Source organism: Oncorhynchus keta, chromosome 37, assembly GCF_023373465.1.
Source record: "Oncorhynchus keta strain PuntledgeMale-10-30-2019 chromosome 37, Oket_V2, whole genome shotgun sequence".
In the NCBI taxonomy this organism is placed as follows: domain Eukaryota; kingdom Metazoa; phylum Chordata; class Actinopteri; order Salmoniformes; family Salmonidae; genus Oncorhynchus; species Oncorhynchus keta.
This window is the reverse complement of record NC_068457.1, coordinates 9,081,775-9,107,580: the sequence shown is the minus strand read 5'-3', so window position 1 is coordinate 9,107,580 and position 25,806 is coordinate 9,081,775. Positions and strand designations below refer to the sequence as shown.

At 42.6% G+C, this 25,806-nt stretch overlaps 1 protein-coding gene across 4 annotated transcripts in view; it reads right to left on the bottom strand.

The window, feature by feature from the left end:
- The window catches only part of LOC118370158 (glycogen synthase kinase-3 beta-like), a 56,761-nt gene that overhangs the window by 19,324 nt on the left and 11,631 nt on the right, over positions 1-25,806 (bottom strand). For all 4 annotated transcript variants that reach the window (XM_052499074.1, XM_052499076.1, XM_052499075.1 and 1 more), the window contains exons 2-3: positions 10,959-11,152; positions 7,928-8,011 (exon numbers count right to left, since the gene is read on the bottom strand). In XM_052499074.1, the coding sequence (XP_052355034.1) occupies positions 7,928-8,011; positions 10,959-11,152 (278 nt within the window). The remainder of the gene's footprint in view (positions 1-7,927; positions 8,012-10,958; positions 11,153-25,806) is intronic.

Below are 25,806 nucleotides of genomic sequence, written 5' to 3'. Positions count from 1 at the left end.
TGGTATAAGGGCTGTTCGTAGGCACGATGCAATGCAGAGCCCTTAGCCGTGATATTTTGACACAAAACACAAACCACCGAGGTGCCTTATTGCTATTATGAACTGGTTACCAAACCAGCCAGTTAAAAAAATTACAATAATCTGTTGCATGCCCTAATGAGCACCATCCTGTTGAGGCAACTCTCTCTATGGAACAACAGTGACTCTCCTTCCACAGCAGACCGTCTAATGTGTCTATGAAGTCACAGCCAGAGGGGAAAGGGCAAGCAGGGTCGCAGTTCAGTGTACAGCCCTACAGACACTAGGTCCTGGTGTTCTGTCTGACTGGGGCTAAAGGGCATACAGTCATGGGCCACATTTCAATAGTGTAGGAGTGGATTCCTTTCCTAGTCCCCACCCAAAATAATACGCTGATAACTGTATAAAATGTTTTCTCCCATCACAAGAGGCAGCAAGGAGATGAATCCAAACACTGGGCAAGGCAGGGAAGAATATAAGCCAGCTCTTTTTAAGGTAGAGCAGCATCCTTTTAGTCTGGTCACATAGCAGGCTCCAGTTTCCCCTGGCCCAAATCTAGAGGCCAGACACCCAGTGTCAGCATGCCCACCACACTGTGCCAGGATCACATCACATTAACCAGACACGACACAGGTCAGTGTCAGACTGTCACTTTGTCTATGCAAACAGACCTACACTGCACACCACCATAGGCCACAATGTCAGTCTGCCTAGCCACAATGACCAAAATATCATAATGCACCACATGCCTTTCTTTTTAACAGGTTTTAATGCCCCAACCCGAATGTCCCCTTGTTCACGTATATCCCAGCCAGGGCTGTCCCTGACAACAATAAAATATTGGTCGACCAAGAGTCGTTTGTTCCAATCGATTGGTCAACATTTTCAAATGTGTATTTCTGTGTGTTTTCATCAAATCAACTACGTTCACTGAGCTCATCTGATGCTTTAACTTGTTGGTGACGGGGGCAGTATTGAGTAGCTTGGATGAATAAGGTGACTGACTCATTTATGACTTTTGTTTATTTAACTAGGCAAGTCAGTTAAGAACAAATTCTTATTTTCAATGACGGCCTATGAACAGTGGGTTAACTGCCTGTTCAGGGGCAGAACGACAGATTTGTACCTTGTCAGCTTGGGGATTTGAACTTGCAACCTTTCGGTTACTAGTCCAACGCTCTAACCACTAGGCTACCCTGCCGCCCCCGTATGGCTTGCTTTTGTGACTGAACCCGTTCTCAGATTATTGAATATTGTGCTTTTGCCATAAAGCTTTTTTGAAATCTGACACAGCGATTGGATTAAGAACAAGTTTCTCTTTAGTTCTATGTAAAGCATGTATCTTTCAAAGTTTATGATGAGTATTTCTGTTATTTGATGTGGCTCTCTGCAATTTCTCCAGATATTTTGGAGGCGTTTCTGGATATAAATATGAACTTAATCGAACAAAACATACATGTATTGTCTAACTTTGAGTCCTGGGAGTGTCATCTGATGAAGATCGTCAAAGGTTAGTGATTCATTTTATCTATATTTCTGCTTTTTGTGACACCTCTCTTTGGTTGGAAAATGGCTGAATGATATGTTCTGCTTTTGCCGAAAAGCCTTTTTGAAATCGGACACTGTGGTTGGATTAACGAGAAGTGGATCTTTAAAATGGTGTAAAATACTTGTACGGTTGAGGAATTTTAATTATGAGATTTCTGTTGTTTTGAATTTGGCGCCCTGCAATTTCACTGGCTGTTGGCGAGGTGGGATGCTAGCGTCCCGAACGATCCCAGAGAGGTTATGCACACTGTTTGATTAAATAATTAAGACACACAAATGACAAGAGGGAGTCCGACCGGCATTTGATTCGATTGTGCCGCTGTGTAAAAAAACAAAAGAAAAACAGCAACAAAAAAAAAAAATCAGGTTACTCTCCTCCCTGCTGCAGTGAACACCATTGAACATCAAAGTGTTTATCGTGCTGTCCGTGTCGCTGAAGCTGCAATTTCTGACTGTAAAGTTATGTTATCATAATCCCTCATTTGTTTAGGAAAAACATTCCCTATTCCCTCAACCCTTGCTCTCTTCATGTGACACATGTATGTATTACATGTATGTATTACATGCCCTTGACCAGAGACCTATTTGTATGGGACTAGTATTACTAGAGAAAGTTGATTATGTAATTATTACTTCAGAATGTCCGTTATTCCAGAGGACGATTCGGACAGGATTAGTTATTTTCAAAACTGCCCGGTAATTATTATTATTTTATAAATTGACAGTTATGACAGAAGCCTAGGAGGTTTTTATTCTAGGTGTGAAGATAGTTTTTCCAATATGTCCAGGTGATAGGGCCACACTGATAACTCAAGCCTGGTTCCCAAGTTTCTAAACCATCATTTGGACATTTTTGTGATCCGCAGTACATCCTAAAGGCTATGGATGACAAAGTTATCATTTCCAAATGTTTAGATCAGTTGTATGCTGCCTTGCGATCTATTAAAAGCAAAGGTTGCATTAAATAGGCGTAATATTTTTTACTGATGCATTTGGAAATATTCTATTCATACGCACAAAACAAACAAAATAATTCACTGTGAAAGTTGATAGGCCATTCATATATAGCTTATGAACAGCACTTAGAACAATTTATCCAATCAGTTCTCTTGCGCAACACCTGTCAAGATCAGACATTTCTATCAAAACACAGGGATGTCAATTCGCACGGGACTAGTATTATCGCCAAAAAAACAGTAGGTTATTCTGGATGGAATTGTTACTCTCCTGCCATGTCAAAATTACTGACATGGTAGATTCGGACGGGACTAAAATCACAGATGTGGTGTTTTGTGCTCGTGCACATAATTACATTACCCGACCTCCCCCCAGTAAAAACGAATCCAATCCGAATAGGGCACAATGGGGGCTGATTTATAGCATATCATAATCACATCAATATATTGGTCATAAACTCTGAACACCGTAACAACCAAATGGATGCAGAGGACACCCCAACCCAAGCACTCAGGCAGCTCCCATTCAGCTCAGTCCAAGCTCTTGGCACCCCAATGGTGGAACTTGCTTCTCCCTGAAGCTATGACAGCAGAGTCCCTGCCCATCTTCCGAAAGCACCTGAAACCCTACCTCTTAAAAAATATCTTAAATAATTCTCCTCCTCACCTCGACACCCCCCACCAAAAAAAACAATTATGCACTTGACCCCAAACCCCCTTCTAGCTCTTACTCTACTGACAGCTATGTTATTGAGGACAAATGTACTTTCTATGCCTGTGATATGTGGTTGTCCCACCTAGCCATCTTAAGGATGAATGCACTAACTATAAGTCACTCTGGATAAGAGCGTCTGCTAAATGACTAAAATGCAAATGACAAACTCGAAAAAGGGTTATGTTTACTGGTTGCTGAGGAGATAAAGGGATAGTCCGATGTGTGGAATAAATTTGACAAATTGCGGGAAAGCACTGGAGATCAAGAAAAAGGTAAGGCGCAAGCACTGCGGGTATATTGTGTGTGCAAAACAGACGCTGTATAGATTACAATTTTATTTTTCTGACCGTTTGGAACAATGTAAACAGCAAATAATGTATAAGCGTACCAGAGTCTGATGTAACGTTTTTTTGTTAAGCCTTTATTACAGCAAAGACTAAAAACAGTCTGTTTAAGCTAATTAAATCAAGGCTCACTTTATTTTCATTTTAAAACTAAAATGCTTGATTGCATTTCAAATCATGAATGACTCGTATGCTGTGCGATGACATGAATGAATGACTGATTGAAACAGTAGCCTATAAAAGTATTGAAATACAGGCCTAAGTAAGTTACAGTCTTAACCTGTTGCAACGAGCCATCCCGGATCCGGGATCGTGAATAGAGCCTCAAGCTCATTACCATAACGCAACGTTAACTATTCATGAAAATCGCAAATGAAATGAAATCAATATGCTAGCTCTCAAGCTTAGATTTTTGTTAACAACACTGTCATCTCAGATGTTCAAAATATGCTTCTCAACCATAGCAAAACAAGCATTTGTGTAACAGTATTGATAGCTAGCGTAGCATTTAGCGTTAGCATTCAGCAGGCAACATTTTCACAAAAAACAGAAAAACATTCAAATAAAATAATTTACCTTTGAAGAACTTCAGATGTTTTCAATGAGGAGACTCTCAGTTAGATTGCAAATGTTCAGTTTTTCCTGAAAGATTATTTCTTTAGGACAAATCGCTCCGTTTTCTGCGTCACGTTTAGCTCCGAAAGAAACCTGTATCCAGGATTGTGTAAATCTATCCGCAAGCTCATTAGCATAACGCAACGTTAACTATTCATGAAAATCGCAAATGAAATGAAATAAATCTATTTGCTCTCAAGCTTAGCCTTTTGTTAACACTCATCTCAGATTTTCAAAAATATGCTTCTCAACCATTGCAAAACAAGCATTTGTGTAACACTATTGATAGCCTAGCATAGTATTATGCCTGACATTCAGCAAGCAACATTTTCACAAAAACCAGAAAAACATTCAAAGAAAATCATTTACCTTTGAAGAACTTCAGATGTTTTCAATGAGGAGACTCTTAGTTAGATTGCAAATGTTCAGTTTTTACAAAAATATTATTTGTGTTGACAAATCGCTCCGTTTTCTCCATCACGTTTGGGTAAGAAAAAAAATGAAAATGCTTACTTTCTTCCAAATTAACTCAAATAATCGACAGAAACATGGCAAACCGATATTTAGAATAAATCTTAAAGGTGTTTTTCACATATCTATCAACGATAAATCCATCGTGGCAGTTGACTTTCTCTTCTGAAGAAATGGAACGCACATGGACCTAGAGATTACGCAATAATATCGACACAGGACACCGGGCGGACCCCTGGTAAATGTAGTCTCTTATGGTCAATCTTCCAATGATATGCCTACAAATACGTCACAATGCTGCAGACATCTTGGACGAACGGCAGAGAGCTCAGGTTCATTCATGGCACATTCACAGTCATATAAGGAGTCAATCACCACCTTCCGGAGACACCTGAAACCCCACCTCTTTAAGGAATACCTAGGATAGGATAAAGTAATCCTTCTCACCCCCCTTAAAAGATTTAGATGCACTATTGTAAAGTGGCTGTTCCACTGGATGTCATAAGGTGAATGCACCAATTTGTAAGTCGCTCTGGATAAGAGCGTCTGCTAAATGACTTAAATGTAAATGATAGGAAACAGAGCCTCAAATTCTGCTCATTTCCTGTTTGAGGTTTCATCTTGGTTTCGCCTGTAGCATGAGTTCTGTGGCACTCACAGATAATATCTTTGCAGTTTTGAAAACGTCAGAGTGTTTTCTCTCCAAAGCTGCCAATTATATGCATAGTCGAGCATCTTTTCGTGACAAAATATTGCGCTTAAAACGGGCACGTTTTTTTATCCAATAATGACATAACCTCTTCAACCTATGGGGGCGCTAAGACTAAACAGGATTGGGCGCTTTCAGGCCGACAGCTCAGTCAGTGGTAGTTATACAAGGCTGCTATACTAAACCTAACAATGATAATGACATCACTTATGATCATAATAATAAGACGATCAATAAAAAAAAGAGCATTATAAATAGTTACTCCGACAACTTGGAACAATATGTAAACACAAAATAAAATTGAAATAATGTCAGAGAGGATGTTCTAACAAAAAACTAAAGTATAAAGCCTTTATTACAGCAATGCAAAGATTAAAAACAGCCAAATGTGAAATTGTTTACTTGACATGTTGCGTGAGCACGGAATCAGTAGGCTATTAAACACTCAAACAGGCAACTGAAGCAGGACCTGTCTTATTTCTGCAGATATACTGATGATTTCTAAAGCCAGGCACATTTAACAGTTAGGCTATTGATTATAGACCCAATTAAGTTGGGGTTTCCTCTCTCCTCACCTTTCTTAGACAATAAGGTAAGGGTTGTTCTCTCTAACTCCGCTGCTGCCTCCACCACATTCCAAGTTCTCAACACCAATACGCTGGTTAACTTTGCTATTATGCACATAGTAACATGCTCAAGGAAAAGGCGCCAATTCAACAGCACACTGATGTGTTTCCGAACCGCGGACAGCGACCACTAATCCACTGCGGGAGAAAGCGCATTTGTTATAAAATAATATCACTTATATTTGTGTTGCACCATTGTTCTTATGTAACTTAACCATATACAATTTCAGGAGCACGTCTTAGAGTGATGGACCGTGTCATCCCCATGACCTCCACAATGGATCAGTCGACTCTGATAGGGCAAAATCAGTGTCTTTATACGCCATGATATATTCAGTAACAGTCAAACGTTTGGACACACCTAGTCATTCAAGGGTTTTTCTTTATTTTTACCATTTTCTACATTGTAGAATAATAGTGAAGACATCAAAACTAGGAAATAACACCTATGTAGTATCATGTTGTACCCCCCCCCCCAAAAAAAAAATCTAAATATATTTCAGATTCCTCAAAGTAGCCACCATTTGCCTTGATGACAGCTTTGCACACTCTTGGCATTCTCTCAACCAGCTTCATGAGGTAGTCACCTAGAATGCATTTGTGGAATTTCTTTCCTTCTTAATGCGCTTGAGCCAATCAGTTGTGTTGTGTCAAAGTAGAGTTGGTATACAGAAGAGGGCCCTATTTGGTAAAATACCAAGTCCATATCATGGCAAGACCAGCTCAAATAAGCAAAGAGAAATGACAGTCCGTCGTCAGTCAGTCAAATCGGGAAAATCTTAAGAACTTTGAAAGTGTTTTCAAGTGCAGTCGCAAAAACCATCAAGCGCTATGATGAAACTGGCTCTCATGAGGACCACCACAGGAAGAGTTACCTCTGCTGCAGAGGATAAGTTCATTAGTTACCAGCCTCGGACATTACAGCCCAAATAAATTCTTCACAGAATTCAAGTAACAAGACACATCTCAACATCAACTGTTCAGAGGAGACTGTGTGAATCAGGCCTTAATGGTCGAATTGCTGCAAAGAAACCATTACTAAAGGACACCAATAAGAAGGGGAGACTTGCTTGGGCCAAGAAATACAAGCAATGGACATTAGACTGGTGGAAATCTGTCCTTTGGTCTGATGAGTCCAAATTTGATATGTTTGGTTCCAACCGCCAGGTCTTTGTGAGACGCAGAGTAGGTGGTTCCCACCGTGAAACATGGAGGTGGTGGTGTAATGGTGCTTTGCTGGTGACACTGATTTATTTAGAATTCCAGGCACACTTAACCAGCATGGTTACCACAGCATTCTGCAGCAATACGCCATCCCATCTAGTTTGCGCTTGCGTCAGAATACCTGGGCTCCACAATCACCCAACCTCAACTCAATTGAGATGGTTTGGGATGAGTTGGACACAGAGTGAAGTAAAAGCATCCATCAAGTGCTCAGCATATGTGGGAACTCTTTCAAGACAGTTGGAAAAGCATTCCAGGTGAGTACCTCATGAAACTGGTTGTGAGATTTCCAAGAGTGTATAAAGCTGACATCAAGGCAAAGGGTGGCTACTTTGACGAATCTAAAATATATTTTGATTTGTTTAACACTTTTTTGGTTACTACATGATTCCAGATGTGTTGTCATAGTTGATGTCTTCCCTATTATTCTATAATGTATAAAATAGTAAAAATAAAGAAAAACTCAGACAACTAAATGGGGCTAGCCCTAATCCCAACAATATAAGAGTATAAACCTAAACAGCTTAAGTTAATATGAAAATCTTCACAATGAAAGGTCAAAGAATGTAAGTGGTAGAAACAGAAGTTCAGTAGCAACATTTAGCCTAGCCAGTGTCAAACAAAAACTTGCTGAATAGCGAGTCTCCATCACCTGCAACAACACACAGAGACAGACTGACGTATGAGCAGCAACCACCCACCTTGTCTCCACTGGAATAGAAGAAGTAGCGTAAACGCACTATGTTGCAGTGGTCCAGTTTCCTCATGATCTGTAGCTCCCGGTTCTGTGACGAGATGAGAAAGAGACATTGAGAAAATCTGACAACCTGCGAGTATTAGACAAGTCAAACAGGCTAAAGAAGCTGCACTCTCCCAGACAGTATCTCTCCCAGAAGAAATTTTCCTCTGATTCTGAACCAGTTAGACACGCTCTCTTAAATGAGTCTTAAAAAGCTTTTGAGGCTCATCTGATAGGGGCTGACAGATCCAGGGTTAGGGAAAACGGCTGTTCAGAGAGAGAGAGGGAGAGTGAAAGAGAGACAACATAACATGGAGCATCCAGACTTCTCCCCCAAAGCCCTCAGTGTTTCCCAAACCGCTCGTTGAGTACCCAGCAGCCGAGCAGCTCCACTTACTCGATCTAATCCAGTACTAGCACACCAGGTTCAACAGGTCAGCCGGTTGGTTAAATCAGGTGTGCTAGTATTAGATTAGATCAAACAAGTGGAATGGCAAGGGGTACTAAAGGAGAGGTTTGGGAAACAGCTAAAACATAACCATGGGTGTCCATCACACAGGTAGTGAAACATTCAAGATAAGAATCTGAGCATTTCTAGACTGAGTTTTGCACCCTGTCACTGTTTTAAATTACAAGCCCACACATGGTTAATTTAGGCCAGCAACATCAGTCATAGATCAGTGACAGCCATAACTGAATGGGGGTCAAATCATGTCAGTGAAATCTGAACAGGGAGCAAATTACCCGCAGACACACATTATAAGCTATTTCAAACACTGGCACAGAGCAGCCACAGTCATAATGTAGGCTACATGCAGTCCATTCATGATGACTGAGGAAATCCATGGGTTGAGTTTCTTTTAGGGGGGGGGGGCGACGACAATAGGAGTTATGAAGAACAACTCAATGCTTGAGCTAAAGCTGGAATAGGGAGGGACGAGACTCCATTTCAGCTCCAACAGGGGCGTGTTCTCACAAGACATGGCATCACTCGGGACGAGGGCATCATGCTCAGGCCGAGTGCCAAGATGAACCAAACGCCCATCAGTGTGGTACGGCAGGCAGTGCTAGACGATCACGAGAGAGCAGTCTCACAGCAGTAAGCGACCTGACTAACCTCCTAAAGTATTTGTCGAATGACAGTAGACATGCGAGACCATTTAATGTGAGCTCACATAAGCTACGGATAAAAGTAAAACATACAGTTGAAGTCGGAAGTTTAAATACACTTAAGTTGGAGTCATTAAAACTTGTTTTTCAACCAATCTCTTGTTAACAAACTACAGTTTTGGCAAGTCGGTTAGGACATCTACATCGTGCATGATGCAAGTAATTTTTCCAACAACTGTTTACAGACAGATTATTTCACTGTATCACAATTCCAGCAGGTCAGAAGTTTACATACACCAAGTTGATTGTGCCTTTAAACAGCTTGGAAAATTCCATAAAATGTCATGGCTTTAGAAGCTCTGATAGGCTAATTGACATCCTTTGAGTCAATCGGAGGTGTACCTGTGGATGTATTTCAATGCCTACCTTCAAACTCAAACTTTGCATTGACATCATGGGAAAATCACAAGAAATCTTCCAAGACCTCAGAACAAAAAATTGTAGAGCTCCACAAGTCTGGTTCATCCTTGGGAGAAACTTTCAAATGCCTGAAGGTACCACGTTCATCTGTACAAACAATAGTACGCAAGTATAAACACCATGAGCCCACGCAGCCGTCATTCCGCTCAGGAAGACGACGTGTTCTGTCTCCTAGAGATGAACGTACTTTGGTGCGAAAAGTGCAAATCAATCCCAGAACAACAGCAAAGGATTTTGTGAAGATGCTGGAGGAAACAGGTACAAAAGTATCTATATCTACAGTAAAATGAGTTCCAAATCGACATAACCTGAAAGGCCGCTCAGCAAGGAAGAAGCCGCGGCTCCAAAACCGCCATAAAAACGCCTGACTATGGTTTGCAACTGACAAAGATCTTACTTATTGGAGAAATGTTCTCTGGTCTGATGAAACATAAATATAACTGTTTGGCCATAATGACCATCGTTATGTTTGAAGGAAAAAGGGGTATGCTTGCAAGCCGAAGAACACTGTCCCAAACGTGAAGCACGGGGGTGGCAGCATCATGTCGTGGGAGTGCTTTGCTGCAGGAGGAACTGGTGCACTTTACAAAATAGATGGGATCATGAGGTAGGAATATTCTGTGGATATATTGAAGCAAAATCTCAAGATATCAGTCAGGAAGTTTAAGCTTGGTCGCAAATGGGTCTTCCAATGGACAATGACCCCAAGCATACTTCCAAAGTTGTGGCAAAATGGCTTAAGGACAACAAAGTCAAGGAATTGGAGTGGCCATCACAAAGCCCTGACCTCAATTCTATGGAAAATTTGTGGGCAGAACTGAAAAAGCATGTGCGAGCAAAGAGGCCTACAAACCTGACTCAGTTACACCAGCTCTGTCAGGAGGAAGGGGCCAAAATTCACCCAACTTATTGTGGGAAGCTTGTGGAAGGCTAGCCAAAACGTTTGACCCAAGTTAAACAATTTAAAGGCAATGCTACCAAATACTAATGGAGTGTATGTAAACTTCTGACCCACTGGGAATGTGATGAAGGAAATAAAAGCTGAAATAAATCACTACTATTATTCTAACATTTCACATTCTTAAAATAAAGTGGTGATCCTAACTGACCTAAGACAGGGAATTTTTACTAGGATGAAATGTCAGGAATTGTGAAAAACTGAGTTTAAATCTATTTTGCTACGGTGTATGTAAACTTCCGACTTAGTGTAGAAAACACTTTTTGGGGGAAGAAAATCAACACTATTCCTTAAGAATTGCTTATTAAAATGTGAGTCTCCAGTCAGGGATCTAGTTTCAGTGACGTCATACTAAACTTTCGTTACTCAAAAACGCACAGTGCAACAAGAAGTTCTAGAAATAAACTCTCCGATGTATTCGTCTCTGCAGTGAAATGGTCCTCACCTTGAACCTCTTGTCCTGCAGAACCTTCTTGATGGCTATTAGCTCCCCGGAGTCACACAGTTTAGCCTGGTAGACCACGCCGAACGAGCCGTTGCCGATGACCTTAGTGTCTGTATAGCTGACCTCCTGCGGCCGGTCGGGGCCCTGGCCTGGGGTCGCTACCACCGTGGTCACCTTACTGCCATCTTTGTCTCCTGAGAGAGAGGGAGAGAAAGAAAAGAGAATAATCAATGTCACACAAGAGATACAGTATTGGACAACTCATTCAGCCACACACAATCTTTACACCAAGAAGCTCCTGTAACATTTCTCATCCTCTCTCATCACTGCATCTCTAGATGTAGGCTCAGAATGAAGCCTGTAAGCCAGAAATAGGAAGCTGTACTAACCCACTTTTTAGCAATGAGTAATTTCCTAGGAGCAGGGCAACCCATGTTAAGACTCTGGCAGACACTGTAATGACGACAGCCTGAAAGTACAGTAGAAGGAAGGATAAAGGGTGTAGGCGTAAAGGTTGTGGTGAAATGAGGATGTAGTTTTAGTGTCAGGTAGGGGAGGGTACACTGCAAACAGCTAAGCACTTTTGTAGTACGGTTCCTATTTTGAAGCAACGCTGCAGGCAGCAAATGTTTCCCCACATAACAGCTCCAATTCAACACCTGCACTTCGCCATGGCAACTTTTGACAACATGAAAATGGAGGTGTGAGTTGACAGACCAAGACAAACACTAACAGCCGGTCCCAAATCGCCATTTACACATCCCTTCGTTGTTTGCAGATCTGACAGGCTCTTCTAACCTACCGTTTATGGCTGACACCTGGCCATGGACCTCAACACAAACCCAAAGAGCACCAAACAATCCTAGATTGCACTGTTTTAGGACCACTATTGTTTTTACTATATATTTTACCTCCTGGTGATGTCATTCGGAAAACAAAATGTTAACTTTCACTGCGGATGATACACAGCTGTACATTTCAATGAAACATGGTGAAGCCCCAAAATTGCCCTCCCTGGAAGCCTGTGTTTCAGCCATAAGGAAGTGGACGGCAGATCTTTTTAAAAACTTTTAAACTTGGACAAAACAGAGATGCTAGTTCTAGGTCCCAAGAAACAAAGATCTTCTGTTGGATCTAACAATTAATCTTGATGGTTGTACAGTCGTCTCAAATAAAACTGAAGGACCTCAGCGTTACTCTGGACCCTGACCCTGATCTCTTTTGACGAACATATCAAGACTATTTCAAGGACAGCTTTTACCCCCCATCTTCGTAACATTGCAAAAATCTGAAACTTTCTGTCCAAAAATGATGCAGAAAAGTTGCTTTTGTCACTTCTAGATTAGACTACTGCAATGCTCTACTTTCCAGGTACTCAGATAAAGCACTAAATAAACTTAAATTAGTGCTAAACACGGCTGCTAGAATCTTGACTAGGGCTAAAGAATTGTATCATATTACTCCAGTGCTAGCCTTTCTACACTGACTTCCTGTTTCTTTATGTAGTGTCTCTCCTGTAGTGGTGTGTTTTGTCCTATATTTATATTATATTTATTTTTAAATCCCAGGCCCCTGTTCCCGAAGGAGGCCTTCTGTCTTTTGGTAGGCCGTCATTGCACATAAGAATGTTCTTAAAACAGACTTGCCTAGTTAAATAAAGGTTAAATAAAAATGTTAAAAGGCTAGGGCTGATTTCAAGGTTTTACTGCGAACCTACAAAGCATTACATGGACTTGCTCCTACCCATCTCTCCGATTAGGTCCTGCCGTACATACCTACACGTACGCTACGGTCACAAGACGCAGGCCTCCTTATTGTCCTTCGAATTTCTAAGCAAACAGCTGGAGGCAGGGCTTTCTCCTATAGAGCTCAATTTTTATGAAATGGTCTGCCTATCCATGTGAGAGTCTTTATTGAAAACTCATCTCTTTAGTAGGTCCTATGATTGAGTGTAGTCTGGCCCAGGGGTGTGAAGGTGAACTGAAAGGAACTGGAGCAACGAACCACCCTTGCCGTCTCTGCCTGGCCGACTCTCCTCTCTCCACCAGGATTCTGGCTACTGGTTCTCTTCCATCCCGTCCCTAGGAGGGGTGCATCACTTGAGTGGGTTGAGTCACTAACGTGATCTCCCTGTCCGGGTTTAGCCCCCCCCCCGGCACGAACCTGGGGGGGGATCTTCATGGGCTATACTCAGCCTCGTCTCAGGGTAGTAACTTGATGGTTTGAAGATATCCCTGTAGTGGTATGGGGGCTGTGCAAAGTGGGTGGGGTTATATACTGCCTGGTTGGCCCTGTCCAGGGGTATCGTCGGAAGGGGCCACAGTGTCTCCCGACCCCTCCTGTCTCAGCCTCCAGTACTTATGCTGCAATAGTTTGTGTGTCGGGAGGCTAGGGTCAGTCTTATGTCTGGAGTATTTCTCCTGTCTTATCCGGTGTCCTGTGTGAATTTAAGTATGCTACCTCTAATTCTCTCGCTCTCCCTCCCAGAGAACCTGAGCCCTGGGACCATGCCTCAAGACTACCTGGCCTGATGACTCCTTGTTGTCCCCAGTCCACCGTGCTGCTGCTCCAGTATTCTGCCTGTTGCTATGGAACCCTGAACTGTTCACCGGACTTGCTACCAGGTCCCGGATGTGCTGTTTTCGACAAGCTCTTTCTACCGCACCTGCTGTCTCGACCTCTGAATGCTCGGCTATGAAAAGCCAACTGACATTTACTCCCGAGTCGCTGACCTATTGCACCCTCTACAACCACTGATGATGATTATGATTATTATTAGACCTTGCTGGTCATCTATGAAAGGTTGAAACATCTTGGCCATGTACTGTTACAATCTCAACCCGGCACAGCCAGAAGAGGACTGGCCACCCATCAGAGCTTGGTTCCCCTCTAGGTTTCTTCCTAGGTTCCTGCCTTTCTAGGGAGTTTTTCCTAGTCACCGTGCTTCTACATCTGCATTGCTTGCCGTTTAGGGTTTAGGCTGGATTTCTGAATAGCACTTTGTGACGTTGGCTGATGTAAAAAGGGCTTTATAAATACATTTGATTGATTGACTATACGCTTTATCAATAGCAGTGCACGAACCTGTCAATCACAAAAGTACAAACTACTCTTCAACGAACTAAGAAGTGCATCATGATAAAGTCTACCACAATGCTGTTTTTGGAAATTGACAAGCCAAAACAACATTATACAGCCTAAAACTGCTAGCAAACTCCACCAGCATGCCCCATCAGTAGTCATGGAACATTCCAATTGGCATGAAGAGAATGAAAGACACTTGGCGAAGTACTCCGTAAAATGAACGATATACTGAAGGACATAATGAAGGAAAAAAACAGATCTCACATAAACAGCTGGAGCTCTGTCCATGAGTGACTTCACAGAGTCCCCCATACATAGGAATTAGCAACATGAGGAATGGAGAAGAGCCATTATTATTATTGAGCCTTTCTACGCCACTGTTTGCAAGGATGACACGCTGAGAAGTTTAAAATCCATGACTTGTTTGGAAAATATTAGGCCTGGGTATCCATTAGACACCAAACGGAATAAACAGAAAACACTCTGGAACAAGGAGGGACTATCTGGACGTGTTCAATAAGAAAAAAAGCCTAATTGCTTTCCTTGGCTAAATGTTTTAAAGCATTCCAGTTGCGAGTCCTAATGAACATGACCTTGGTCTGACAGCCAGTCTTACCAATTTAGAGATAATTTATCATCTCAGATCATGTAAGGAACGTAGGCGAGTTGGCTTGGTGGTTTGTTAAATAGAGGGAAATTCTTTTTTCCATTCACTTTAAAAAATGGCCACTCCATACTTTAAAGACATAGCTCTAGGCCTATATACTAGTGATTATACCTTGTAGGAGTGTTGGTGTAGCACTGACCTCTTAGCACCCAGCAATCTGTTTTACAACCAGCACTTACATATCGCTATGGTGCGCACACACAGAGTGCCCCAATGCCCGTCTAACAGTGACAGGGTCACCTGAACTCTGATACTACTGCCTTGGCTACTGCAGAGGCCTGACGAGGGATGAGACAGTGAAGCAGCAGAATTTCACAACAGGTCCAACACAGCTACGTCGGGGGATCCAGCACTGAACTCTGCACTCTTCCAGCGTTGCTACAGTCTGGGTCAGAAGTCAAGGCATAGAGGAAATACTAGTCAAACAAAATGTTAAATATACATTATCAATGTGCCAATCCTGTCTGAACACGCTGCATCTCTATAGGAACCCACTGAGCTCGTAATGTGGTAGAATATGGGAAATTGATCTTGGGGGTCAGACCACTCCAGGTCACACACTTCCTCCCATTCTCTGCTGAGTAGCAGGAAAGTGGAGCAAAATGTCAGAGCTGCCAAAGCCTGACGGAGAAGGGAGGGACAGAGAAGAGAGTTATGCCAAATTAGGCATCCCCTCCTCCTCTGAACACACAGAGAGAACAAGCACCCAACCGGAAGCCTGACACCATGTCACTACCGCAGGGGATGGAATTGTAATAAGGACGATGTTGATTATAAAAGGGGATCACTGACTTTAAAAATCGTGACAATCAGAGATTACAGATTGGACAAGCCTTTTCATTATCCTAATGCGTTTGACAGTGTCTACCGTGAGTGACCATTGTTTATCCTCAAAATGTCAAAAGAGAAACCCGACACCAGGGACTAGGCCTCAATACCTCTCCATGTGATAAATCCTTGAACACCTCCCCATACTCATCCCTGGGTCTGAAAGGAGAGACAAAGCAAAGCACATTAGAGCAAAAGGCCCTTAATGAAAATCCCTACCCTGACCGCTGCATCACGCCTTTGGCAGCAGTGCAATAATCCTCTAGTCCATTTATCCATTGGCTGCTCTGCTCTCTCCCAGTTTAGCACTGCATGAAGAAATTGGGTCTGATAGACTGGCCAATTGGATTCCTACCATAGAAATACAATTACTTGAACAGACATTCCTATTCAGGTCATGTTCTACGATGGGTGGGCCTGAGTGTAGAGTCAAATTGCCCTGGTCCGATGGGTCTTTCTCCCGTCGAGTAATTATATTCTATGGACCTGCCCCTGACAGTCTATCCATCCACTTTAGCCAGTCAGTCGAAGCTAGCCCGGCCAAGGCTCCTGTGCTACCACCGAAGCCCACTCCTGGGCTACAATATCCGGACCCTGCCGGGGCACAGAACCCCGCCGATCCTCTACAACAATCTGCCCGAGGATTCCTACAGGCCCCTCAGGCGCGACGCCCGCTGAAGGCCCATTCTACTAACCTGCTAGGCCTGCTACCTACCTAGAGCTACCTGGAACCCTACTGACTCCACGTCGGGTCTATCGCCGTCACCGCACGAAGAGGCAAAAACAGACTTAGGCTAACTTGCTAGCCTCGCCACAGCTTTAGCACACTCTGCACACTGATGTCTTAGTCGTGTCTGAATCCTAGCTAAGGAAAGCCACCAAAAATCATGACACCTCCATCGCTAACTATAAAATTTTCCACCAAGATAGAACTGCCAAAGGGGGCGGTGTTGCAATCTGCTGCAAAGATAGCATGCAGAGTTCTGTCCTACTATCCCAGTCTGGACCTAAAACAATTCGAGTTTCTACTTCTAGAAATTCACCTTTCCAGAAACAAGTCTCTCACGGTTGCCGCTTGCTATATACCTCCCTCTGTCCCCAGCTGTGCCCTCGATACCATATGTGAATTGATTGCCCCCCCATCTATCTTCTGAGCTCGTGCTACTCGGTGACCTAAATTGGGACATGGTTAACACCCCGGCCATCCTACAATCCAAGCTTGATGTTCTCATTCTCACACAAATTATCAATTATCCTACCAGGTACAACTCCAAATCCGTAAACACGGGCACCCTCAAAGATGTCATCGTTACTAACTCGCCCTCCAAATACACCTCTGCTGTTTTCAATCAAGATCTCAGCGATCACTGCCTCATTGCCTGCATCCGTAGGGGGTCTGCGACCAAACGACCACCCCTCATCACTGTCAAACGCTCCCTAAAACACTTCTGCAAGCAGGCCTTTCTAATTGACCTGGCCGGGGTATCCTGGAATGATATTGACCTCATCCCGTCAGTAGATGGTGCCTGGTTATTCTTTAAAAGTGCTTTCCTCACCATCTTAAATAAGCATGCCCCATTCAAAAAAAAAAAATATACTAGGAATAGATATCGTCCTTGGTTTACTCCAGACCTGTCTGCCCTTGACCAGCACAAAAACATCCTGTGGCGTTTTGCATTAGCATCGAATAGCCCCCGTGATATGCAACTTTTCAGGGAAGTTAGGAACAAATATACACAGGCAGTTAGGAAAGCTAAGGCTGGCTTTTTCAAACAGATATTTGCATCCTGTAGTACTAACTCAAAAAAGTTCTGGGACACTGTAAAGTCCATGGAGAATAAGAGCACCTCCTCCCAGCTGCCCATTGCTCTGAGGCTAGGAAACACTGTCACCACCGATAAATCCACTATGATTGAGAATTTCAATAAGCATTTCTCTACGGCTGGCCCTGCTTTCCACCTGGTTGCCCCTACCCCGGTCAACTGCCCAGCACCCTCCACAGCAACCCGCCAAAGCCCCCACCATTTCTCCTTTACCCAAATCCAGATAGCTGATATTCTGAAAGAGCTTCAAAATCTGGACCCCAACAAATCAGCCGGGCTAGACAATCTGGACCCTCTCTTTCTAAAATGATCTGCCAAAATTGTTGCAACCCCTATTACTAGTCTGTTCAACCTCTATTTCGTATCGTCTGAGATTCCCAAAGATTGGAAAACTGCCGCGGTCATCCCCCTCTTGAAAGGGGGTGACACTAGACCTAAACTGCTACAGACCTATATCTATCCTACCCCGTCTTTCTAAGGTCTTCGAAAGCCAAGTTAACAAACAGATTACAGACCATTTTGAATCCCACCGTACCTTCTCCGCTATGCAATCTGGTTTCAGAGCTGGTCATGGGTGCACCTCAGTCGTGCTCAAGGTCCTAAACGACATCATAACCGCCATCGATAAGAGACATTACTGTGCAGCCGTATTCATTGACCTGGCCAAGGCATTCGACTCTGTCAATCACCACATTCTTATTGGTAGCCTCGACAGCCTTGGTTTCTCAAATGATTGCCTCGCCTGTTTTACAAACTACTTCTCTGATATAGTTCAGTGTGTCAAATCGGAGGGCCTGTTGTCCGGACCTCTGGCAGTCTCTCTTCTCTGTATACATCAATGATGTTGCTCTTGCTGCTGGGGATTCTCTGGTACAACTCTACACAGACAACACAATTCTGAATACATCTGGCCCCTCTGTTATCTAACCTCCAGATGAGCTTCAATGCAATACAACTCTCCTTCCGGGGCCTCCAACTGCTCTTAAACGTAAGTAAAACTAAATGCATGCTATTCAACCGATCACTGCTCACACCTGCTCGCCCATCCAGCATCACTACTCTGGATGGTTCTTACTTAGAATATGTGGACAACTACAAATACCTAGGTGTCTGGTTAGACTGTAAACTCTCCTTCCAGACTCACATCAAGCATCTCCAATCCAAAATTAAATATAGAATTGGCTTCCTATATTGCAACAAAGTATTCTTCACTCATGCTGCCAAACATACCCTCGTAAAACTGGCCATCCTACCGATCCTTGACTTCGGTGATGTCATCTATAAAATAGCCTCCAACACTCTACTCAACAAACTGGATGCAGTCTATCACAGTGCCATCCGTTGTCACCAAAGCCCCATACACTACCAACCATTGCGAACTGTCCGCTCTCGTTGGTTGGCCCTTGCTTCATACTCGTCGCCAAACCCACTGGCGACAGGTTATCTACAAGTCTATGCTAGGTAAAGCCCCGCCTTACCTCAGCTCACTGGTCACCATAGCAGCACCCACTCGTAGCACGTGCTCCAGCAGGTATATCTCACTGGTCACCCCAAAGCCAATTCCTCCTTTGGTCGTCTTTCCTTCCAGTTCTCTGCTGCCAATGACTGGAACGAACTGCAAAAATCTCTGAAGCTGGAGACTCATATCTCTCTCACTAGCTTTAAGCACCAGCTGTCAGAGCAGCTCACATATCACTGCACATAGCCCATCTGTAAACAGCCCATTTATCTACCTCCCCATACATAATTGATTTACTTTGCACCCCAGTAGCTCTACTTGCACATTCATCTTCTGCACATCTACCATTCTAGTGTTTAATTGCTATATTTTAATTACTTCGCCACCATGGCCTATTTATTGCCTTAACTCCCTTTCCTTACCTCATTTGCACTCACTGTATATAGACTTCTTGTTTTCTTTTGTTCTACTGTATTATTGACTGTATGTTTTGTTTATTCCATGTGTAACTCTGTGTTGTTGTATGTGTCGAATTGCTATGCTTTATCTTGGCCAGGTCGCAGTAGCAAATGAGAACTTGTTCTCAACTAGCCAACCTAGTTAAATAAAGGTGAAACATAGTCAGGGCTAGGATGTGGGTTATGGAGGGTCAGCCCCACAGAAAGCATGGAAACAATTGACCAGATAGAGCTGTCGTGTCTTTGGCTGTGCCGGATTAAGTGATATGACATGCTATTCTATAAAATAATTTCTCCGTAATTAATATTACCTCACTGAGCTAATCATGTAAATGTAATTAACTAGAGAGTCAGGGCACCACAAAATAATATTTATATAGCTGTTATCTTCCGAATAAACTCTGAAAGACCTAGTAATATTTCACATCAATAGCAGTCAATATTAATCGTCATCTTAATTCAGTCTCATCTGAAAGTTGTAAATTCTTGGTTGTAAATTCTGCACGAACCCTGGCTAACAAGTTGAATCAGCAAAACAAAATTGGTTTTAATTATTTATTTACTAAATACCTAACTAATCACACAGAATTACACATACACATAATTAAATCATAACTTGATTACAAATTACGTCATAAAGGAAAACGTCCCTAGCGGGCGGAACAGATATGACAGCATGTTACACATAAAGGGGCTGGGTTGGAGAGAAAGAGCGGGAAGACCGAGGAACAAAGGGCGAAGCTGTGCTATAGTAAATACAGAATCTTATGCATTCTAAATTACTGCCCATTTGGAAAAGGAAAATGCAATAAATATTTACTCTGAGCTGCGCTTCAGTCGGTTGGTGGTAGATGGAAGGCCGTGTTGCCCAACCGAGTCCTTTGTAGAATGTCTCTGCTGGTAAATTGGATACATTGTAGTAACGTCGTTATGTGGTAGACGGGAAACTCTGTCTGTTCCTTCCTAGCCTGTGTTTGCAGCTACTGTTGCTAACTCAACGGCTAGGAGGTATCACTTCTGTAGTGAATAAGAGTTCAAAGTTCATACCATTCACAACCAAAGCTCACGCTGATGTTGGCTTCGTTCTGTAGTTATTATCTGAACCATTCTGACATCGGACCGTCGTCCTCACATCCTCGGAACAGGAGGTTATATTGTCGTCAAGGCTTTATATAGGAAGGGAGAGGAGGGCGTGTTTGAAAAGTTGTATAGCCCATGTCCCTTCACAGGAGCCACTGATTGAGCAGAGCCCTCCCTACCTTATGAAAACCCAAATCTCACATTTTAGAAGCTAAAATCACATTTCATCACATCACGAATAATTTAATATTCAAACGTTTAAATTGAACAACAATTCCATGTGAATCCAATAACTCTGATGTGTAGACTTTCCACTGTAGAGTTTGTCATCTTATCATTGATGAGAATGTCTCAGATGACAACCGAACTGACATAATATTCATTAACCTCTTGAAACTCTGGGGCAGTATTTCATTTTTGGATGAAAAACATTCCCATTTTAAAACGGGATATTTTGTCACAACAAGATGCTAGACTATGCATATAATTGACAGCTTTGGAAAGAAAACACTTTGATGTTTCCAAAACAGCAAAGATATTGTCTGTGAGTGCAACAGAACTGATGTTACAGGCGAAACCCAGATAAAAATCCAATCAGGAAGTGCCCCATTTTTTGAAAGTGCTGCATGCCAATGACTCCTCCTGACTCCTTATATGGCTGTGAATGGGCTACGAATGAGCTACGAATGAGCTTACGCTTTCTACGTATTCCCCAAGGTGTCTACAGCATTGTGACGTCTTTGTGAAATCTGAGATGACAGTGTGATTAACAAAAGGCTAAGCTGTGTCTCAATATATTTCATTTGCGATTTTCATGAATAGGAAGATTTTCTAGGGATATTTATGTCCGCTGCGTTATGCTAATTAGTTTGAGGCGATGATTACGCTCCCGGATCTGGGTTTGAGAGTCACAAGAAGTTTTAAGTACCACCGCATATGTTCAATTGGTCGGATTACCAGAATATAGTTAATTTCCCCCCCACCTTCTGATGTTCCCAGAATCTCTATGTTAACCAAGGGTTTTGCAAATGTAACATCAGTAGGGTAGAGAGAGGAAAAGGGGGGGGGGGTATTTATGACTGTCATAAACCTACCCCCAGGCCAACTTCATGACAGAGCTCTGTACCATTTCTGATTCAAGGGTTTAGTATTATTGCTCTGTCAACAGGTTTACACCCCTTGTTGTGGGACACCCTTAAGGCTTAGATTGGAAAGGCTTAGTTTAGACTGTCAAGTCCAGAGAGAAAAAGTACCTCTTGCTGAACAGACAAAGATACCGCCTGATTGACAGTCAGACAGTTACAGGACTGTCTCAGTGTCACAGGATTTTCTTGACATACTATGTTAACTTCAGATTAATGTTATCACTGGGTTTAATACTACGAAACTACTAATTTTGATATTGTTATATCACTGATACACTTTCCATGGAATGCCCAACATTCTGCTATTAACTACACGTGAAAGCCTGGCAACTTACAACATTGAATTTGAAATTTTTCCAGAATGGAATGGAAAGATAATGCGAAACCTCTTGGATTGCAGTTCTCATTAATGTGTTCCTGGTAGTACCGAGTCCTGAGCACAGACGCCTACATTTTCCTCGCACATTCCAGAGCCTGGCTGGTGATGAGCCATTTCCCTTCCCTACAGGGGCCAGAGGATCAGCCCACATCAACAGCTACATCAAAGCCTTTCATTTCCTTCTATACGCTGACTCACACCATCATCATACCATCACACTGGATACCATTATCAACACAGTCAATACCCTTCCCAGACGCAGATTATCAAATGTACGCAGGGAGGGATGCAAGTAGAGAACCATTCACACAGACTTGCAGGCGGCGCAAACAAGCGGACACAGACACATGATGCTCTTAAATTGGAAATGATAGAGATCTGGTTTCAAAGACACAGCTGCCATGTTGTCACTCAGTTCTCGAAAACAAGAGTCGTAATCAAAACGGTCTTCCGCCTAACACAAACACAGGGTGGCGGAGTAAATGATTACATGTAATCTGACTATGAAACAACTAACCAGTTCCGTTACCAGCTAAAATATTGTAATCACATTACAGACACTTTTGAAAAACTAGATGATTACTTCTTGGATTAAATTCAGAAAGGATGCATTATGGCATCTTTGTTTTCTCAATTACATCAAATTCAGCGTTGAAACAAGGCCCAAGTCAGAGACCACTATGATGACACACCAAATGTGTTTGATCATTTTTGTTTTCTTCAAATGCCTAAAGGAAAGTAATCCAAAAGTACCAGTGATCAGATTATGTTTGACAATTTTTGACAACTGGCAACTAACAGATTACATTAAGAAAGTAACATACCCAACCCTACATACACAGAGTACTGTCATTGACTGCAGTATAGATTGCATTTTAAGAATCTTTATAATGGCAGGGGATAAAAGCTAAATACTTTTTTTGTTCTTGGCCAGCTGCTTTGGAAACTACTCAGAGTAGCTAAGCAAGCGAGCCACAATCTGTTTTAGGTTTGCAGCTGCGTCATGTTGCTGCTAATACCAGTTCTTCAGAACTGGGGCCATGTTCCCAGCAGCCACGTTCAGCAGACAGACAGACAGACGATGCGTTCACACAGACAAAGGAATGCGATTATGATTGGAACTATAGGGTTAGCCGTTATATGACAAGGGGCTATGTTCTGCACACACTGCAGCACGACAGTGCACTGGGGAGAAGGTGAAGGCCATCGCACATGACAGCTCATCCACAGGGAATGATGTTTCACTTCAATGTAGCGAGGGGATGAATGCAATGAGGGTTTGATTTGCTTGAGCAATCCTGTAAAGGAAAGGCTTGTGGTTTTGTGTCTTAGCCCAATACTGCCAAAAGCTGGTGTGTGTGAGAAAAGAACTGAAACAAGTTAGTGACACTACTGTAGGCGTGGGTGTGAGAGTATTCAACGCTGCCCTCCAGCATGTTTGATTAGGGCCTCTGGATCAAGGGCTGTTCCTTGGAGAGCCAGGTGAGCAGAGTGACAAGGAGGCTGATATCACATAGCAAAGTGCTGAGCAGGTGAGTCAGAGCAGAGCCTGTGACAGCACAGGTACATTTCCACCCACCGTGACACACACACAGAGCTAGGCTGTGAACAACCTTTATACAGAGCCACTTTTGTTTTTGTTTTGTTGAAAGCATATTGCTATTTGCATTCAATTCCCTAAACTTTTCTCAATTTAGCTGTGAGAGATGGGTGGAACCAGCCTTTTTTCTTGCCCTCATTCAGAATGTTGATGTGCAATACTCAAACTATCAACTGACAGAAATTCATAGAGATTATGAATTTCATCTTATTTTTTATGAGAATGTGTTGGCACATTGGCATTCCTTCAACACAAACCACACCAAGGTGAGGATGTATCCCAACAGTGCTTGGTTTGTAGGTTGCCATAGTGTCACTGCCATGGTGAGTCAGCATGTGATTCCCTCTGATAAGGTGCGGTTTAACACAACGGGGAGGGAAAGAGCACCCATGCCACTAAGTGTAGTGTTATAAGCAGAGGATGCTTCACTGTTGCTACATACACACTCAGCCCAAAATACTACCCTGTCGGTGAGGCCAATCCCTTGAAATAAACACAGACATATCCCACACTCTGAGACCAAGAGCTTAACACCTGTAGAATGTAATGCAGTAACTGCTCCCCCCAAAATTCCCAAAACATTTTCTTTGAAATTGTGTAATGTGTATACTCAGATATACTTTTCTTATGGCTACATTAGCCGATGTCAAGACTATCATGTGTACAAGTCAAATATATGTATGCCGGTGCACAACCGCCAATAAGGACCCTGATTCATTTGCAGTTCCTTCACAGCTGGGTTAATTCCAAAGGCCACGGGGAGAAGCTCTGACGCCGGAGCAGCAGTAGCTCAGCAACAGGAAGGAAACAGGACACCAGAGGAGACGCCCAAACCCACTGAACTGGTCACAAGGCCCTTGGCATGTTCGTGACAGTCGGGCAGTAGTAAGCCTGCTAAGAACAAACAGCGAATGTAATCCATTCAGAGGGGAGTGAGTCGGAGCTACGGGTGTAAATAATATACGATGACATGAACATACCATAAAAAGGCTATTTTTGAAAATGTGGTGGACTTTGGTCTTCTCATATGATCCAAGAAGAGGAGGACTTTAAACTAACATTTAGTAGACTCCTAAGTCAATTAGGGTTCTTTATCAGCTGCTTTAACTGCATCACCAAGGCTGCGTTTACACAGGCAGTCCAATTCTGATCTTCATTTTTTCACACTAAATTGGTCCTTTGACCAATCACATCAGGTCTTTTCAAATTAGATATTTATCAGAGTTGACTAATTAGAGAAAAAAATGTCAGAAATGTTCTGCCTGAGTAAACGCAGCCCAAGGCATGTCATCGGACCTTCATTACCATGTTAATTGTTCAGTAGGACACACCATAGCAAACAAATTAACATTTGCATTTCTAAATTGGACAGATCCAGGAAGTTCCTCCCGCGTCAGGGAAAGGGGATACCTAGTCAGTTGAACAACTGAAAGCATTCAAGAAAAATGTGCCTTCTGCATTTAATCCAACCCCTCTGAATCAAAGAGGTGAGGGGGGCTTCCTTAAATCGACATCCTCACCATTGGAGCCTGGAGAGCAGTTGTTGTTGGGGGGTTAACTGCCTTGCTCAAGGGCTGCTTACAACCAGCGACCTTTCGGATACTGGCCCAACACTCTTAAGCGCTAGGCTACCTGCTGCCAAAATTAAGGTTTACTCCGTTTTCAACTGTTTGGTGCCTACTGAACGTGTCCCTTGTAATTGATGGAGAACACGTCTAATTAACAGTCTTTTGATCAATGCCGCCACCTCACCCACCCGCATACCACCCAGTCATTCGTCCAGTCTCACATACTCAGCCTTCACATCCTCTCCCCAGCTGGACATTACATCTGACGCTTTCTTCTCCAGAAACCTATTGCCATTTCCTCCTTGGTCCATGTTTCCATTTCTGCGGTGGCTAGTACACAATAGACTATGTAATACACCACTATGGGGCAAAGCCTTCTCCGAATACAAATGGGGGCTAAAAAGGTCATTATATGGTGAGCTATTTCCCAACATCTTTGTCCAGGTTCTTTAATTTGTACATCAGCAAGCAAGCAAACACCAAGGCCTAACTCGACATTAACATTGTCCTCTTGTCCGGGACAAGAAAAATATAGATTTAAGTTCTATGAACGGATAAGTAAGTAAAACATATATATATATTATTAAATAACTATAAAAATCACACACAAAAATCACAATATCAAACAATTACTCCGATCAGAATAATATTCAAATCCTTTTTCATATTAAAAATGCCTACATTTCAAAGTGTAGGCTACAGTCTCATGTCCAAAGCGATGCTGATGAGCCTTTTAATTACATAAATATAGGTTAAA